The sequence below is a fragment of the Macrotis lagotis genome, chromosome 1, assembly GCF_037893015.1.
Source record: "Macrotis lagotis isolate mMagLag1 chromosome 1, bilby.v1.9.chrom.fasta, whole genome shotgun sequence".
NCBI lineage: Eukaryota > Metazoa > Chordata > Mammalia > Peramelemorphia > Peramelidae > Macrotis > Macrotis lagotis.
Window position 1 is genome coordinate 375,392,796 of NC_133658.1, and position 20,543 is coordinate 375,413,338.

General features: G+C 37.6%; 1 protein-coding gene across 2 annotated transcripts in view; it reads right to left on the bottom strand.

Moving 5' to 3' along the window:
• DOCK2 (dedicator of cytokinesis 2) overlaps window positions 1-20,543 on the bottom strand; it is a 535,580-nt gene that overhangs the window by 49,198 nt on the left and 465,839 nt on the right. For both annotated transcript variants that reach the window (XM_074212450.1, XM_074212449.1), the window contains exon 34: window positions 9,954-10,039. In XM_074212450.1, coding sequence (XP_074068551.1) covers window positions 9,954-10,039 — 86 coding nt within the window. The remainder of the gene's footprint in view (window positions 1-9,953; window positions 10,040-20,543) is intronic.

Here is a 20,543-nt window from a genome sequence, read left to right on the forward strand (position 1 = left end):
CCCATGAGAGATTAGCAATTTAAAAAACTCTCTGAATGAAAGACTTCACAGCAAATACAAAACATATATTTTGTGTACAGACACACTTCCTATTCATAACATGCTGCTTCCTTCACCACAGTAAGGAGTGCTTGGCTACAAGGATGGTTTCATTTCATTTTGTATCTTCTGTCCCTAGAAGGGGACCAGGACCAGAGCAGATATTATCAGTTGACTAGTGGATAGAAATCAGGACACAAGATTCATCTGTGATATGAGAGATTAAAGCTAGACATTAGGAAGTACTTCCTGACAGTAAGTCACTGACAATGAGGAGCATGATCAATTTAGCAGGGATCCGGTGTACTGATGATGCTACCCTATTAGAAGTCCTGCAAATCTTAGAAAGCTACTCTCACAGGCACGAAGGATGTTAGCAATTCCCTTCATTAAGCCCTGTAATAAAGTTATGCCAATAGCTATTTCACATCTTCTGAGGAGGATCAAATACTCTTCTACTCCTCTGATCCCCCAAAGTCCAAGGAATATTTGTTTTTTCTTCTATTGAAAATTAAGAAATGTTGTTACCAAAGTGATGGCCCATTCCTGCCAGGGAGAAGTGAGGAAAAGACCCTGCCTCATGAGGCTAACCTCATCTTGATGTAGTAGGATGCCTTGAGGGAGGACTTCATTCTTCCCCAGTTGTTCACAGAATCATGGATTCTCAGAGGTGGAAGGAACCTGAGGGGGCTATGTAGTCTAACCTGGAAAGTTGTCTATTCTAAAAAATCAGCTACTAGTCATCTAAGTTTCTAGTCAGAATAGAGGGCTAGACCTGGAGTCAGGAAGACCTAAGTTTAAACTGGCCAAGCCACTTACTAGTTTTTTGACTCTTGGTTAGTCATTTAACCTCTGTCTACCTCAGTTTCCTTATCTGTAAAATGAATATAATAACAACATCTCCCATAAGGTAGTTGGGAGGACAAGTGGAAATAATATTTGTAAATCATTTTACAAATCTTAAAAAGTAATGTATAATTATAGATAGTATCATCACCATCATCATCATTATCTTCTTCAGTGAGTAGGAACACAATATCTAGCAATGACATCCTAGGTTGCTATGGGGATCAAATGAGATAAAATTTGTAAAGAGCTTCATGTCATATCATATCATATCATATCATAGTATATTATTATCAGATAGTTATTATTATTGTTATTGCTATCACATCTTTACTTATTACCTCCTGTTCTAATTTTCAATAGTCTGATTATTAAGGAGTTTTTTCTTCTATTGAAGTCTGCTTCTCTGTACCTTCACCCCCATTCCTCTTAGTTCTATTCTCTAGGGCCAGCAAAAGCAAATATAATCCCTTTTCTTCTTGGAAGCTGTTCAAATACTTGAGGACAGCTATCCTAGTCTTCTTTCTTCTGGTTCTCCTCTTTCTAGGCTAACCATCCCTGGTCCTTTGCAGCATCCTGCTCACTTGCCATCTTGGTCACCCTGAATTTAATCCAAATTCTAGGATCTCTCCATGTGTTACCCCTGAAACTGAATACAACTGCCCAGCTATATGAGGTTCACTTGTTGGTTGGGGTGGTTGGGGTTCTTGCCTAATAACAACTGCACTTTAAATTTACACTATATTTTTAACTTCCTCAAACATTTCACATGTATTTTCACAAAAGACCCCCATAGTACCTATAAAGTAGACAGTGCATATATTATCCTCACTCCCATTTTCTAGACATGATTCTAGAATCATATAATATTATGATAGAAAAAGACCACAGAGATTATCCTAGTCCTGCTTAGATTAGGAAAAGAAGGTTTGAGGAGGGAAAGGGACGAGCAGGGGGTAGATTTAGTAGTAGAACCCAGGAATGTGTGCTGACTCCCAATTCAATATTATGTCCACTATACCATATAAATGAGACTTGGAATCAACTGTACACCTATTCAGTATTTGTGACTATAAGTATTATTTATTTATTTATTCTTTTAAATATAATTCTTAATGAGAAATTAAGTTTAGAACCTAATAATTAAGTCTAGAACTTTTCCCTTTACAACGCTCTTTGCCCTACACTATCCTGCCCTCCCTCCCATTATACTCATGTTTAGTGCTTTTCCATAGGGCCATACTATATGTGTATTCAGGAGACATAGAAATCCCATCAGTCATACTGAGTAGGTTCTAGCTGCTGCTATTTCTCGGGCCAGTTTGGGTCCGAGAGACACCTGGAAGCATTTGTGAGACAGGGACCTTGGATATCATTTGGCCCCGATGCAACAAAATGGGCTACAGAGAGATGGCCTTCCAGTCTGTTGCTATGATCAGACAAATCCATCTTCCCTACAGGGAAAGCACCTGCTTTTAGTCTCACAATGGCCCAATGCAAATTAACGTGTGATTTAAACAAAGCTTGGTCTTACTCCTCATTTTGTGTTCTTCCCACTACCAAATGCCTCCCACTACCAGCTCACCTTCCCCTTTCTAACCTAGTAACAAAGATAATGAGATTTTTATACTTGCCAAGTATCTCATAAGCTTTGATTTGTGATCCTACACTGCCTTCCTGGGAGGAAAGAAGAAACCCTGAGATGGGGCCTATTGTGCTTGGCAACAGAAGTTGCTAGCAAGGAATAGGGGGGGCTCTAGACTAGAATCTGCATTTCTATCTCTCTGCAACTTATAATCTAAAGAGGATTGGAGGTGAATTCTTGGAGAATATCTCCTGGTAAATATCAATAGGAGAAAGCTTCTCATTGGCCCAGTGATGCAGAGACTGATGGGGGAACTATGTTTTTCAAGTCATAATACTAGAATGGAAGCTAGGGCTTGAATTGCTACCATCCATTTTATCTCCTATGTTCTCTCACAGGAGGTAGAGGGAATTAGCCATTTAATATCTTGTTGGTTTCCACTCATAGAGCAACCACCATCAAGTGCCTTCTAGAGAGATGAGTGCAAAGCTAAGGGATGTGATTGGTTTTCAGTTGAATTAGATTGGACTGAATGGAATATAATGCATAAACAGTTGTCTCACGTCATAGACTAAGTTCCCTGATTCTACTAGGGGAAGAATCAAATGACAAAACTGTAGAAGAATGGGTACGTTGATGGTGGGGGTAATGATCCAAAGTCCTGGATAGTTCCCCATTCATCCAGATAAAATGCTTTGATTCTCTGACTCAAAAGTTGCTTAAAAATAAAAAAGGCTAAAGCCACCCTAATAGAATCCAAGGGCCCTCAGTACAGGCTGACTGGCTCATTTAAAGATGGTACCTACATTGCTCAAAGATAACAATAGAATAAGGGAACAACTTGTTCACCATTCAAAGTTATGTTATTGTTCCCAACTGTAGTTTTAACATCACTGTGTCTCTTCTGGTTGTCTGATACAACTTATGGGATTCCTCAGATGATCCATAATGACTTATGAGCCATATGAGTTTTAGATAGAGCTAGATCTTACCTAGTCTGACCCTCTCATTTTACAAAGAAGGAAACTGGAGCCTAGAGGGGCTATAAGTTTCTGAAGGGCACATAAAGCATAAGTAATGAAGGTAAATTTAGATTCCCAGGTCCTCTGACCTGAAATATGATTCTTTTGAGAAAAAAATTATAACTATTAATTTTTTCATTTATGGAATAAAATAAGCATTTCTATATCATTTCAAAACAAAAACAAAAGAATTGTATTTGAAATTGAAAATCTACTGTGTAGAACTTGCTAATCCTTTTAAATATATAATAATTACCAGGTAAATTTCTTTTTTTTTCTTCCTTCCACCCCCCACCCTAGGGATGACTACACTATTAGATAATAATACTATGCTGCCCCTTGTGTTTATATTGGCATTAGGGCTTGTCTAGCTTTTGACTCATACTAGTTTGGAACTTATTCTTACTTGCCCATTATTCTCATGTCTCATCAAACTGAATAAACTTGGAACTTTTCCTCTTGATCACTGCCAATGGTACCATTATGCTCTTGCCTTAACTAATTCAGACTGGTTTAATCTACTTGCATTCACTGGCAGGGTGCTTTTACCATCTTAGGACCCCCAACCTTATGTCTATGCTCTGCTCCTGTTATGGGACTGGCATGAGATGGACTGAATCTTTCAGGTCTCTGAAGACTCTGGAACTGAGCCCCTGGGTAGACCCCCTGTGGCATACTCCATATCTATTTTGATTATCTCTTCCCAATCCTATCACTTTCCAGACTTGCCATTTCAGGCACATTACCTACTAATGGTAGATAATAAGAATATCTTTTTACCAGCAGTTTCAATAAGAACAGATGAGGGAAAAAGTGATCCTTGTCAGAATTTGTCTTTCATTTCCTTCTAAAATCTCTCTTTGACCAGGTGTAAGTATATCACTGCTTCAATATTTCAGATTCAAGCTTTTGAACTGATCCCTACCCTGAGAAGAAGAGCATAAGATATTCATAAATTGCTTTGACCTCCAGGACATGTGCATGCTCTGCTTATGATTCCTAACTAGCTTTCAATTTGTGTGTGATTTAGACTATTAATTGAGAGACAGTGCAATGTATTGAATAGACCTAGGTTCAAAGTCTACATTTGACACATTTGGGTTGTGTGACCCTGGACAAGACTATTTAGCTGCCTAGTGATCTCCTAGGCAACCCTCTGAAAGGTCAAAATTTGGCCAATGGGGCCAATGCAACACACAAAACTCACAAGTGGAGAATCAGATAAAAATGTAATTGGGAAATATTTAACAAAATAAATAAACTACAATAAAATATAGATAATATTAATATGTAGTTTGCTAGGTCAATATTTGGCTTACAGGAATCCTTACAAATAGCTGAGTGACCTGTTTCTATTTGAGTTTGACATCACTACTCTCAGAAAGTAAATGGAAAAGGTGCTGACCTGTAAAAGGAGTTTTCCATTAGACTGGGACAGCTCCTTCAAAGCAGGGACTTTTTTCCCCTGTGGATCAATCTTTGTTTATATCCTCAATGTTTAGCACAATGCCCAACACATAGCAATTGAATGACTCACCTGAGAGTTCTCTATACAAATGGAATCACAGAGTCCAGTCCCTATTTCTATCCTATAAAACTACTAATGACCTTCCATGCTACTGATCTCTACCCTCTCTCTTATCTAAATTAGCTTCCCAACAACTACATATTTCTGTCTTCTTTCCCTGGCCCCAAACTCCACTATCAGTGCCTATAACACTGAATCTAGGCCAATCAATCGATTAATTATTGTTCAATAGGCATTTTTTTAAGAGACTACTTATGTCAAACTCTGTGTTAAGTGCTGAGGATACAAAGGTAAAACCAAAACAATTGCTGCCCTCAGCAAGCTTACCTTTGGTAGGAATTCAAAGAATGTGTTAAGCTTAGTAAATATATAGCAATCCATGAAGAGATGTTGGAGAGGGCAGGATGGCCACTATCTGGGAGTGCTACTAGCCATGACTAGCCTTCCTTATTTTTGCTTCTTGTATTTCCAAACATCCTTCAAAACTCAGTTCAAACCTCATCTTCTATAAGGGCCTCTCCTTTGAAATGAACATTAACACTGTATATATTTTGGGTATATAGTTATTTGTATATTGTCTCTCTTATTAGAACATGAGCTTCTTTACCTTTCTCTGAATTTCCAGGTCTTGATATAGTGTGGAATCTATAGTAAGCACTCAATAAAGTGTTTTGGACTGACTAAATGGCAATAAACGGTAATTTCCTCATCTGAAAAATTAGGGGTTGGGCTAGATGGCTCCTGAAGTCTCTTCCAGTTCTAGATCTAGGATCTTGTAAATTCTGCTCCTGAAGGAAGTAGGGTTTTTAGAACTAAGATGTGGTTCTTCTCATGATTCTGTGTAAGGGCTGGAGAGTAGTCATTTTTATGCTCACTAGTATACTGCTAGGTCACTATTAGGAGACACTAGTGAGAGACACGTGCATGTCATTACAAATTCCCTAAATAGCCAGTTGAATGGGGAGAGAAGATGTCTACCTAGGATTCTTGACTATAGGCTCAAATTCACAGATGGAGCAAGGGAGGAGGAAGACTGGCATACTGATACTCCCTGGAAGAATATTACAACTAACCCTTGTGCTGAAGGGAAAGGGCCAATGGAATTGCTCCATCAGGGTATGTTTTTAGGTCTGGCCCAAGAGCTACTGGTATACCTTTATTCTTGACTCAAGGTTATTGGAGCCTACATCTTAACCAATAAACTGAACTGCTAAGTCATGCCTGACTTGCTCTCCAGTTGATTCTCATGCTGGCTTTCTTGGGTTGAAACTGTCTAAGAAAGTAATGGAGGGAGTAGAGAAGAAGGAACAGTGGATAAACTGAAAGGTCTGCACTTTTCTGGGTGAGGAGAGAGTAGCAGTGACCTCAGCCACTGGGAATTTTGTACTGTGGTCTGAACTCTTGGCAAGAGTTTCCTGCTTTTTGGAGGAAGTCCAAAAATGCTGTTTCTGGGGAGAAATAATGAATTTTGTCTCTGGTTTCTTAGCCCTATTATCACTTTTTTCCTTATCATGAATAATCTTTTTTTCAAGAAAGAATTGTTTTTATAAAAATTCATCTGCTGATAGTTTTTGGATCTGGACATATTCCTGCTACCTTTTATAAAAATCCCAAAGTGCTGACAATACTTATAGTCTTGTTTCTGGTCAATATTTAGAATGTATGTGGTCTCAAGAGATAAATATTGACTGAGGCAAAATGTCACCATTTTCCTCTAGACAATCAATCTTAGAATTCACCAGAGAGAGGGGGAAGCTGAATTCTCCTACTTCTGGAAAATCATTTGCATTCTAACAAATTTAATGAGCCCTGTGCTCAGAGAGGATGAGGAGAGGAAAGGGATACTGTTGAGACTGGTCTTCTCCAATATCAGCATTTCCTTGCAGGGATCTGATTGATCATGCTGAGATCTTTGTGTGATATTCTGGAACAATAAGGGCTTTTATATCAGAAGCTTGGATTGTTATAAGATGAAACAGGTTTCAGACAGGAATCAAAAAAAATGACTCAACCAAAAATTTCAGGTGAGGAGTAAGCACTAGACAACCCTAATTCACAGGTTTAAAAATAAAAAGAAAATTTAATGCCTTCATAAACGAGGAAACTGAGGTCCAGAGAGGTAATGAAACTTACCCAAGTTTTCACAAGGAAAAAGCAGAAGAACCAGGATTTAAGCCCAAGTCCTTTGGTTACAAATCCACAGTTATTTCCACATTTCTCTGCTAAGTCCCATCAAGGACAACTGACATGCTTTTCTGTAGTCTATCACTTCATGACTCCCACAGAGACTAGATGGACCATGGATATGATCTACTATGGCAATATTTACTTCCTTATGTAAATGATAGTGTCCTTTCTCTTTCGACCTTTACAATGTGTGTGGAGAGAGGGGGCTGGAGTCTGCTTTATTCTAACATTTCCACATTTTAATTTTTTTCTGTTGATGTCACTTGAATCACTTAAATCTCTGGGCAATTCCTTTTTTTTTTACTTTTATAATTCACCAATTGTCTTATAATCCACAGTGATTTTTTTCCAGAGGTAAAATACAGCCATGAGCAATAAATTTGATTGCCTAGGCTAGCATTCCATCAGGAATCCTTCCATGGCATCTGCTAAAAATTTCAGCATAGCCTCACGCAGGCAATTTGTAAGCTCAGAATGACTGTAGATCTGAGTCTGGCCTTTCTCTGTGTCCCTACAAATGAAGGTCTATGAAGTAGGCTTGGCCAGGAGGAAGGCTTTTGGAAAGAACAGCTGGTTCTGGAAAGAAGAGATAAAGGATTTATGGCCAAGAGACCAGGAAAACTGAGATCATTGTGGAAATTCAGCACTTGGTTCTATCAGTTTTCATGTCACTTAATAAATAACTATTTGTCTTTCAAGCATCAGAGATCTGGAACTGAAAAGTAACTTTTGAGGTTAGCTAATCCAACCCTCCCATTTTACTGGGGGGTGGGGAAGATAAGGCTCAGAGAAATTAAAGAGTGATTTGCCCATGGCCACATAAGTAACAACTGGTGGAACCCAGATTTGAATCAAAGTTCACTGCCTCCAAAACCAGCACTTTTTTTTTTGGTTGAACCTTGTTGATTCAACTTCCTTATGAATTGTAATAATCACTTCTTAATAATAATAATAGCTGACATTTATATAGTACTTGAAAGTCTGCAAGGCACTTGGCTTACATGATCTTCCCTGGACATCATAACAACCCTGTGATATAGAGATGATTAGGGTATTGCCTCTATTTTGTTCTGCGTTGGATATGATCCTGTGATTTTTAATGTAAGAACTAACAGTGTGGAAGCTTCATCCAATAAGCAAAGGTCAATCACCAACTCATCCATAACTTACATTCAATTTTTTGTTAAAACTTTATTTATTTCAAGTAATGAGGTTAAGTGACTTGCCCAAGGTCATACAGCTAGACAATTATTAACTATCTGAGACCGGATTGGAACTCAGGTTCTCCTGACTCCAGGGCTGGTGCTCTATCCACTACACCACCTAGCTGCCCCTACATTCAGTTTTAGAAAGTTGTATGAGGCATTGAGAAGTAAAACAATTTGCCCATGATCTCATTGTAAGTGTCAGAACCCAAATTTTCCAGAATGCAACACTGTGCCTCCCTCCAACTCTGTATAGCCTTTTATAGCTTCTTAGCAAATGGGAAAAATACAGTTTATATTTCCACAGAAATGTGTGTATCTTCTGACATCAGAGAGGAAAATTTCAATACAAGCTATGTAGAAAAGAGACTAACCCACAATCTCTCCTCTGTGCTTTCTTTCTTCCCCTAATTAAAGACACTGAGACAAGAGATTTCAAACCTTCTTGGGAATAATTTGATTAAATCATTCAATTATTTGTTAAACACCTGTTAGTGGAAGACTACAGACTATAGTTATTGGGAAAAAGGATTTGTAAGATGTATTCCACCTTAAGGAACTTACTGCCAAATTAGGGAAACTAAAAATAAATATTATAATGGAAAGACTTAGACTAGACTTTGAGGTTCTGAGAAAGTTTTAATCATGTTAGACATATTCTCCCAAAAAAACTTTCCTCAAATGTGGATACCTTGGCTCAAACCCCAAGGCCAGACTCAGTCCGAAAAGCTACTTTTCTTTATCATCTAGACAAGTAGTGTCAAATAGATACAAGGGCTATGAAACTGTATGGAAGGATTCCTGCAGGCAGTATATTGACTTAGAAAATCATATATTTATAATATTTATATTCTATTGTGTTTTTATCTATCTTGTTAAATATTTTCCAATTATATTTTAATCTGGTGAGGTTATCAGCTACAATGTGACCTGATGCACATTTGAAACATCTGAGCTAGAGATTTTAACAATCAATGGAGAAATGACTCTCTTGTGAGTCAAGATAAAAGTTTTCAATCAGTCAACAGGCATTTATTAAAATAAAAGCCTCTTTCATAAGTGGGATTTGAGCTGAGTCTTGAAGGAAGCCAGCAAAGCCAGTAGGTAAAGATGAAGACCCAGAAGTGGAAGGCAACTGTAAAAGGGAAGGGAGTTAGGAGATTGTACATCACTGTGAGGAACAAGAAAGAAAGCCAATGTTGCTGCATCACAGAGTACATGGAGGAAAACAAATTCTAAGACAACTAGAAAGAGAAGAAGGGGGCAGATTGTGATGGACTTTAAAAACCAAACAGTTGATTTGTACTTGATGACGCAGTTAATGAAGAACCAGTACAATTTATTGAGTAGGGGAGAAACATGATCAGACCTTCATGGGAATTGCTCTTACACCAATCTATAAAGGAAAACCTTCAAGTAGATCCTCAGGTTGAGCAGAAGTTTCCATTGGCAGGTCCCTCAAGATGATGTAACCTTAATATACAGTAGAGTGTCAAGGCTCTTTCCCATAGACTCATCCCCTCTCTAATAATGAGACTTACATAGACTCCAACAGTTGCATGTACTGCTCATCACCGTGTCCTCCTTCTATTTCGTGGTCCAAATTAAGGATGATTTCATTTTCAAACTGTAATGGTGGTAGAGTTCAAAAAGAAAGAAAAATATCAGATCTTGGCTTCAGGGAACATTTGAGATCATTCAGTCTGTAGATCATCCAGAGAACAAGGGCTGTCCTGCCACATTGCTCTGTATCATGGTCTAAAAGCTGTCATGGTGTCACAGGATCAAGGTCATTCTTCATAACCAAGATGTGAGCTCATGACTAATTCAGAAACTTTTTTTTCCTGGAAGGATCACATAACATTATATTTTAACCTTCAGAATCTGATGAACACTTTATAAAAATTATCTCATGTATCTCTTTCCCTTAATCCTAATTCCTCATACCGAAAATGACCAATTTGTAAACATGGTTATCAAATATATGTATATATGTATATATATATATATATATATATATATATATATATGCTAACCTGACTGTTCACTGCTAATCGAGGGGGGAAGGAAGGGGGGGGAGGAAATTGTGTAACTTAAAAATATACATGTGCATATGGATAAAAAATAAAAATAAATAAATTTTTAAAAATTATACTCTAGGATTAAACAAAACAGTATGTTTTCTAATGCCCATTAAAATTCATGCATCATCTCATATGATTTTCTCAACTACCCCAAGAGTTAGTTATTATAGTTATTAACCCCATTTTACAAATGAAGAAACTCAGACACAGAAAGACAAAATGACTTGTCTCTAGTCACACAGCTAGTAAGGGTTAGATATGGAATTTGAAACCAGGTCTCTTGAGATTCCAAGTCCCTTTCTGATTTTAACCCTAGGTGCACGGTTTTTATTTATTTTGTTCAAGGTTTATTGCATAAAGTATATATTCAGTTCATGACTTTCACTTCTTCATTTCATTAGGCTTTGGTCTAATCTCCTCATTTGATGATGATGTATTGTTCTACCTTGACCTAGACACTCAGATTCTGTTCAGAGTCACCTACTCTAGGGAAATGACCAGTGGATAGGGAGTTAGAAGCCCTGGTCTTCATTCTGGTTCTGAATTTAATTGAGGGCAAGTCATTTTAACCTTAGACCTTCATTTTCTTTACCTATAAGATGAGGATGATTGTACATGAAATTCCTATTTCCACAATGAAAATGTATTGTAAGCCTTAAAATATGACAAAATATAATATGCTATTATCATAACAATAATGATTATTATTATAGGCCAGTCACCCCTATTGAAACTAAGTTCCTCTTGGGATCCAACCTTAAACCTTCATAATATCTGATGACTTTGTAGCTCCAATGCCTGACAAATAGACATAATAAATGCTTACTGGTTGAATACTTGATTTGGAAGCACATTTTGCCCTGTACCAGGAAGGATGAGAAGAGGACCAGGAAAGGGGAGAGATGACTTTAGGTTTACTCTATTCTTTTTTTTTTTTTTAGGTTTTTGCAAGGCAGTGGGGTTAAGTGGCTTGCCCAAGGCCACACAGCTAGGTAATTATTAAGTGTCTGAGGTTGGATTTGAACCCAGGTACTCCTGACTCCAGGGCTGGTGCTTTATCCTGCACATAGCTGCCCTGGTTTACTCTATTCTTAGGGATAGAGGACAGCACTTTAGGGTATGGAGGAGTGGATTTGAGAGAGCTCTTCATTAGAGAAATGAATTCTCCTTAACCTTGGGCAGATCTCAAAAAGAGTTTTTGGAGCTCAATTAAGAACCTTAAGACAGAGTAAAGGTTTCCCACCAAGGTGGTGTGATCAAGGTTTAGTCCCAACCCAACATTAGAGTACTGTCGCTCCCCAAAGGTGCAACTTCTTCCATGAGGAACCAACCACCATGCCTGTAGGAAGTCTGATGGAAAGAAGTACTAATACTGAAAAGAGAAGATATGGGGATCATGCTCAAGGGGCAAAAGGAGAAATAAGATTGTTTCTGCAGAAATTGAGCAGCATTCTTCCAAAAATTCATGTGCTAAATAGTTATTTGTTTATTTGCTTAGAGATACAAAGGTCTGCTTGTCATTTATTTAGTCCCCTATCTCCTCCCATTGATCTTTGGGGGCTGGGGGAGTTTGGACTGTTTTCTTGTCCTCTAATAGATTCTTCCCTAAGTAACTGAATTTGCCCTAGGTATCAGAATACCTAGTTATGACTCCTTCAGAGAAATTTGATATTCTACTCAAGCTACCTGGCCTCCACTGTGAGACTTACGGAGCTGCTGTGCCTCCAACCAGGAATTTCCATTCCAGAGCTATGTCACTTTCTATTATTGAACTATTTCTCTCCTCAAACTGAATTATATTTTTTCATCTGGTCATCTCCTACTTTACGTGTTTCCTCTTCCCTTCACCTAAGAATCCCAATATATATCATTTCTTGCTTTAGGAACTATATCCAAATCAATATTACTTGGATTCAAATGGACCTAACTAGCTGCCTTTTTGTTTCACGGATTATGCCTATGACTTCTCAGACCAAAACAGCCCTCCCTGGTGAGCATTTCCCTAGGGGTTGTCTCTTCCCATTAGAATGTGAGCTTCTTGAGGGTTGGAACTTCCTTGTTATTCTATTTGTATACCCTTTCCTTAGTGCATAGTAAAAATGTGCTATTTCATTCATTCATTAGTTCATTCATTCATTTAAATAGAAAAAACTCTTATCAATATATTGAACACAGAGATCATGCTATGATAACTGTTGATAAAACATGTAATTACAGGACACCATCCTTGCCCTCAATGAATTTAAAATCTATATGGAAAGATAAAACACCTACATACAAAGACAACTACAGCAACACCATAAGGAAATACCTTCAAATGCCCCTCTAGGATTCCAGAGGAGGGAGAGAATGAATGGATTGATGAAGGTTAATGGAAGAGGTGATACTTGAGCTAAACCTTAAAAGACCAGGAACATTTGAATTAGCAGAGAGGGGAAGGGAATTCTTGGCTGAGTGCATGGTGTGAGGGGAGGAGGGATTTTGTGTGTGTGTGTGTGTGTGTGTGTGTGTGTGTGTGTGTGTGTGTTATGGGGGGAGGGGGAGGAGTGAGAGAGAAAGCTAGAGAGGTGGTTTGTGGGGGACTTTGAATGCCAGCCACATTTCTGGGCAGTGAGATTCACCAAAGAGGGACTCTGTCTCAGAATGTGTGATCACTCCAGAGCTAAACTTGTGGCAGGCATTTATTAATGTCAATTGTTATTTTTAAGGCTGTACTCTTAAATAATGGAAGTCAAAAAGTAACTACCCTGAAAAAAAAATAACCTGGATCTCTTGTATGTATAAGAGCACGAGAAAAGGTTGGAATATTCCCATCATATAACAAGTGTTTTCTTTCTTGCCAAGCAGGGAGGGGAAGGAGCAACCCCTATCCCTCTGAATAGAGTAAATAAGCAGCTGTCTAGAGGCCACAATGTATCCCCTGGGGGGGAAATTATAGGGTGCTGGCGGAAAGAGAGCAAGACTGCTTCTGAACCATTCCTAGGCTGTCTTTAATAGGGAGCTGAAAGTCAAGGTCACAGTCAGAAATCTCTCAAACTGGAATTTTAGCCTGAGCTGCTCTTCACCAGGACAGACTGGGATAGCAAAATCAAACAAACAAACAAACAAACAAATTCAATTCTCACTTGTTTGTTCTGTCCCTCCCCAGTGCAAGAAGGAAAGGGAGAGCCAAGGCAAATAATGTTCCTTGGACAAGTGATACCATCTTACAAAGCAGGAATAATAGTACTATTTGCTTGCATTTCTAGAACCATTCCTGTTACAAACCAATTAATAGTTATTATCTCATTTGATTACCTACAAAAACCCTATAAGGAGGGTAATCATAATTTTTAAAGTTGATAATAATTACATTTATATAGCATTTTAGTAAAGTTTACAGAGCTTTATATAGCATTGTCTTAATTGATTCTCATAACAAAAACCTTAGGAACTGGATATCATACTACATTATTTATTATTCCCATTTTAGAGATGAGGGAAGTGAAACTCAAGAGGTTAAATGACTTGACAAATAAATGGTAGAGCTGGGATGCCAACTCAGGTCTTTTAACTCCATGTCTATTCTTCTTGTTTGTGCTGAATCAATTAAGAAAAGATGAATAAGGGGCAGAGCAGGGCTGAAGGCATGGCAGGGTTGTTGTCTCAGTGAAGTCTTCACCCCTTGTGCCTTTACCATCCCCAGTGTGAAACCATTAATAGGTTGTATAACAGAATAGCTACCTTAGCATCAGTTCTAGCATGGTGAAGTGGAGGGGAGTGTCCTGCATTCATTGTGCATTGTCTGGACAAGGGCCAAAAGCTTTCCTTTGCATCTTGATGGGGCATTATACCCTGATCCCATGTTTAGAAATGATTCAGACTTCTTTTAAGAGAAATGACTTAAATATTTCAAAGCTGTTGGAGCTGACTGAGGCTTTGCCTCTTCTCTTCAAATCCAACCTAACCCTAATTTAGGCTTTACATAAAAACTTTTACCTCATTAGTTAGAGATATAATATCAATTTGATCAGCCCACTAAAGAAAGGCAATTTTGTGATATGTCCACAGATGGGACATATTGAGAAAGAATGATAGGGGAAGGGAACTCTAACAAAGATATATAAAATTAAAATAAAAAGAGGCAGATGCATCTAAGGAGGGGAGGGGATTATTACAAGGATTTACTTTTTTTTTCTTTTTTTAAAGAAACAAATCAAAGTCAAAGTAATATTTTAAGAAAGGAAGCCATAAATCTGTTTTGACATGACTGAAGACTAGAGATTTCTGCTCATATTCAAAGAAACCACCTGGCGCTTGGTTATGCTTGGGATGTGTATACTAAGGCTATCAAATAATTTGTTTGACATGCCAGTTCCACTGGCTAACCTTTTAATATCCCAGCTGGAACCCCTACTCCTTGCACAGTGTATAAAAACAAATTCATCTTTTTTCTCCAAACCAGGTCTCTTTCCTAACTTACCTGTTTCCAAAAATTGAACCATAATTCTCATAGTCACTCCTGATATGAATCAAAAATGTCAACACTAGAAAGATTTTTAGATTCCAATAGACTCATTTTATAAATAAGGAAACCAAGAACTAGAGATGCTAAGTGATTCATGCAAGGTCACACAGATAGTGGGAAGCAAAGGCAAGACACCAATCTTGTTATTATAGATCAAAATCAAGGAGTCATCTTGGATTCCTCTTTCCTCCACATCTGTCTAACTTCCAAGTCCTGTTGAGCTAGATTTGAACTATATCTTATATTTTCCCCTTTTTATTGTTACTGCTACATTGTACTTGTGACTACTGCTACTTTTCATTTGAATCTTACTGTGATGGAAGACTGGCCAGTGAAAGCCCAGTCCTTAGAGCATGCATGACAAGTATGTACAACATTCTCTGCCTACTGTCAAACTAACAAGTAGAACTCTGGATAGTTATATTTTCCAGTGAAATATGACTGAGAGTTCATGAGAAACTATTTAAGGATATAAAGTCTTTCGTTTGATTGAGGAGCTAAAAGAACAAATGGTTCAGTGAAGGATGAGCCAGAACTGAATGGGTATATGAAACATTTGAAGTGACAATCTCTCCATTTCTTCCCTGGCAGTTTTTGAGTAAAAAGCATTACTTATTATGAATTGCTAGGAACTACCTCAATCAGCTGTCAGATGTCCAAGAACACATGGCAACTCTGCTGCTTTTGTGTTTATTCTTTCCTCATCTTAGGTAGGAGCAGCTGTGAGGGGCGGTGAAGTGGATAGAGTGTTACCCTTCGAGTCAGGAAGACTCATCTTCCTGAGCTCAAATCTGGCCTGAGACACTAATAAGCTATGTGACCCTGGGAAAGTCACTTAATCCTGTTTGCTTCAACTATAAAATGAGCTGGAGAAGGAAATGGCACACCACTCTAGTATCTCTGCCAAGTAACCTTAAATGGGATGACAAAGGATTAGACATAACTGAAACAATTCAACAACAAGTCTTGGGTAAATGAGTATATAAAGCTAGAACAAAACATGTTTAATTTGGTGAGATTTGAAAGGTTGAAAAAGACTGAAAAAATCTGAGGTCCCCACATCAATGGGAATAATGAACAGATATTGCTGGAGCCAATAGCAGACCCAGCTAAGTTTTGTTAGTTCTGGGGAGCGACTTTATAAACTCAGCTAAATAATGGGGTTGACCCATCATCCACGAAATCAAATCTTTTAGGTTAGTCTGGCTGATTGTGGGAGTGATTCCCTGGGTGAGGAGTCTAAGATACATTTTTAGCCCTACTTACTCTACATATGAGAGAGTGAGATAGATGGCACAATAGATAGTGTTGCCAGGTCTGGAGACAGAAAGACTCATCTTCAGGAGTTATAATGTGGCCTCAGACACTTGCTAACTGTGAGGCCCTGGGCAACCCACTTAACCCAGTTTTCTACAGTTTCCTCACCTATAAAATGAACTGGAGAAGGAAATGACAAACTACTCCAGTATCTTTGACACAAAAACCTCAAATGAGATCATGAAGAATTGGACATAACTGAAATGACTAAACAACAGGAACACTTTACATATATACATGAGTACCTTTGTGCTTCAATTTTGAGCCCATTTTGCTCAGGAACACAGTCCCTATAGGAGGAGAATGTGTCCTTAGTTTGAGGAAGATGTTTTGTACCAACTGTTTCACGTTTGAGACTACTCTCCCTGGGACTGTCATTGTACAAAGAGTATTGTGGATTCAATCTTAAAAGGAGACAATACAAAACATCCCCAGTCCCCCAAACCTAAATGGTATTCTTCCCTCTGCACACAATTGGTCCCTGGAGAGAGTGAGTTCAAACTCAGTGTTTAGTGCAAAACATTAGTAAATATTCCTTTGCAAAACCTAATTGCCCCTCCTAGGTTACTTTCTTGTCATGGCAAGGGGTTTGCACACCTCAATGAAACTATGAATTATGTTGTGTGGGGTAAAGCCAAGACAGACAGGTCACAGTGAAGAGTTCTGGCAAAAGATGATCCAATGGAGAAGGAAATGGCCAACTACTTCATTATCTTTGCCAAGAAAACCCCAATAGACAGTATTAAAATAATAAAAGATATGACAGAAGAAGATGAGCCCCTCACATCAGAAGATTTCTAATGTGCTACTGGGAAAAAGTGAAGGACAACTATAAGTCGCTTCAGTACTAATGAAATGGCTGGGTCAAAGCCAAAAGGAAGCTCAGCTGTGGAGGCATCTAGTAATGAAAGGAAAGTTTGATGCTGTAAAGATCCATTTTACATAGGAATCTGGAATGTGTGAGCTATGAACCAAAGTAAGCTGAATATGATCAAATAGTAATTGGAAAGATTAAATATCAACATCATGGGTGTCAGTGAACTTAAATGGATGGGAATGAGTGAATTTAATTTAGATGATCACTCCATATACAACCAAGGGCAAGAATCCTTTAGAAAAAGTACAGTAGGTCAAATAATCAATAAAAGGGTGAGAAAAGCAGTAGTGAGGTGTGATCTCAAAATTACAAAACACTCTTAGTTCAAATCCAAAGCAGACCATTGAGTATTTCCTACCACTGATGCTGCAGAAACCAATGTTCATCAGTTCTATGAAGACCTACAACATCTTCTAGAAATAACATTAAGAAAAAAAGGGATATCACATTCATTATAGGGAAATGAAATGCTAAATTAGGAAATTAAAAATATAATTGCAATAACAGGAAAGTTTGGCTCTGGAGTACAAAATGAAGCAGGCAGGGGTTAATAAAATTTTGTCAAGATAATTCACTGGTCATAGCAAACACTCTTTCTCAACAGCCTATAAGGACATCACCAGATGGTCAATACTGAAATCAGATTCATTATATACTTGCTCTATGCAGTCAGTTAAAATAACACCTGAAGCTGACTATGGCTCATTTCATAAGCATCTTATTATTCGATTCAGAATTAAATTGAAGAAAGTAGGGAAAATAATTAGACCATAAAAATATGATATAAATAACATTCCCTGTGAATACGAAGTAGAGATAAGGAAAAGAATTGAAGGATTAGATTTGGTAGATAGAGTGACTGAAAAACTATGGACATAGATTTGTAATACAATCACAGTATTGTGTAGGAGGCAGCAACAATAAAAAATATTCTAAGGAAAAAGAAAAGGAAAGCAACATGACTACCTGATAAGGTTTTATAAATAGCAGAGGAAAGAATGAAAGCAAATGGTAAAGAAGAAAGAGGAATATAGGGGCAGCTAGGTGGCGCAGTGGATAAAGCACCAGCCCTGGAGTCAGGAGTACCTGGGTTCAAATCCGGTCTCTGACACTTAATAATTACCTAGCTGCATGGCCTTGGGCAAGCCACTTACCCCCACTTGCCTTGCAAAAAAAAAAGAAGAAAGAGGAAATATATAAGCAATAGAATTCAGAGAAAAACAAGGAGAGATAAGAGATCAACAATACAAAAAATAGAATGGGAAAGAAATCTCTTACAGAAAATTAGAGATATCAAGGGAACATTTCATTCAAAAATGGATGGGATGTGAATGGTTGGACTCTAGAGAAACATGGAAAAAATTACAGGAACTGATGCTGGGTGAAGGGAACAGAACCAAGAGAACATTGTACACATTAACAACAACATTGTGAGTTGATCCAACTTGATAGATGCAGCTCCTCTTAGCATTTCTCAGAGCTAGGACAACTGCAGGAGAACAGCTATAGACAAAGCTATCCCCATCCAGAGGAAGAAAAACAAAACAACACAAAACAAAAAAACCCTACAGAATCTAAATGAACACTACATCACTTCTTAAAAATTTCTCTTATGCATTTCTTTCCTATCTCATGGTTTTCTTTCTTTTCTCTTAATCTAAATTCCTCACACAGAAAACGGCTTGTCTGTAAACATGTTAAACACAAAGGTGTATGTACAATATTCATCAAACTGTTCACTACTGAGGGGAGAGGGGTAGGAAGGGAGGGTGGAAGGAAATTATGTAACTTAAAGATATGCAAATGCATGTGAATGAATATTGAAAAACTTTCATAACATCTAATTGTAAAAATATATCAATTGGAAAAAAAATTGACATGATGAAAGACAAAAATGTAAGGGACTTAACAGAAGCAGAAGAGATTAAGAAGAGGTGGAAAAAATATAGAAGAATTATACAAGAAAGATATCACCCATAACTCTGATGGTGTGATTACTAATCTAGAACCAGATAGCCTTAAGAATGAAGTCGGGTGGACCTTAAAAATAATTGATAACAATAAAATCTGTGACATAATTTCAGCTGAGCTATTTAAAATCATAAAAGATGGGGTGGCTAGGTGGTGCAGTGAATAGAGCACTGGCCCTGGAGTCAGGAGTACCTGAGTTCAAATCCAACCTCAGACACTTAATAATTACCTGGCCATGTGGCCTTGGGCAAGCCACTTAATCCCATTGCCTTGCAAAAACTAAAAAACTAAACTAAACTAAACTAAACTAAATTAAACTAAGCTAAACTAAACTAAGCTAAACTAAAATAAAATAAAATCATAAAAGATGTTGTCTAAGTATTGCATTTGATATGTCAAATTAGGAAAACTCATCAATAGTCACTTTAGGATTGAGCCATTACAATCCTAAAAAAGGACAATGACAAAAATATTCCAATTTTGGAACAATTATGTTTGTTTTACATTCCAACAAGGTTATTCTTAAGACTCTACAAGCTAGATTTTAGCAATATGTTAATCCAAACTTACCAGAAGAGCAGGCTGGTTTTTAAACAGGCAGATGAACTAGAGACCAAATTGTCAACATTCACTGGATTATGAAAAAATCAAGGAAGTTCAAGAAAGACATCTAGTTATGCTTTATTGATTACACTAAAGTCTTTGACCAATGGATGACAAAAAATGTAATAAATCCTCAAGAAGAAGGAAGTACCAGATCATTTTATTTGAGTCATGATGAATTTGTATGCAGACAAAGAAGAAACAATTGGACCTGAAGGGAACAACTGATTGATTTAAGATGGAAAAAGAATATGACAAAAGTACATATTGTCACCTTATTTATCTAATTTATATGAAGAGTACATCACAAAAAATAGAATGACTCAAAAGCCAGAAATAAGAATGCTGGGAGAAATGCTAACAATCTCAGATATACAGATGATACCACTCTAACAGCAGAAGGTAAAAAAGAATGAAAAAACCTCTTGATGAGGGTAAAAGAGGAATGTGTAAATGCCAGCTTGAAACTAGCATAAAAAAATCTTGCAGCTGTTCACATCACTTCCTGGTAAATAGGGGGAGAATAAATGGAAGCAGTTTCAGATTTTATATTCTTGAGTTCAAAGATCACTGCAAAGAACAACTGTCATGAAATTAAAAGATGCTTTCTTCTTGGAAGCAAATCTGGACAGCATACTAAAAAGCAGAAACATCACCTTGATGATGAGGCTGCAATATAATTAAGTTATGATTTTTCCAGTAGCAATGTTTGGCCATGAGAATTGGACTCTAAGGAAAGTTGAGTGCACCAGAATCAAATTATAGTGCTGGA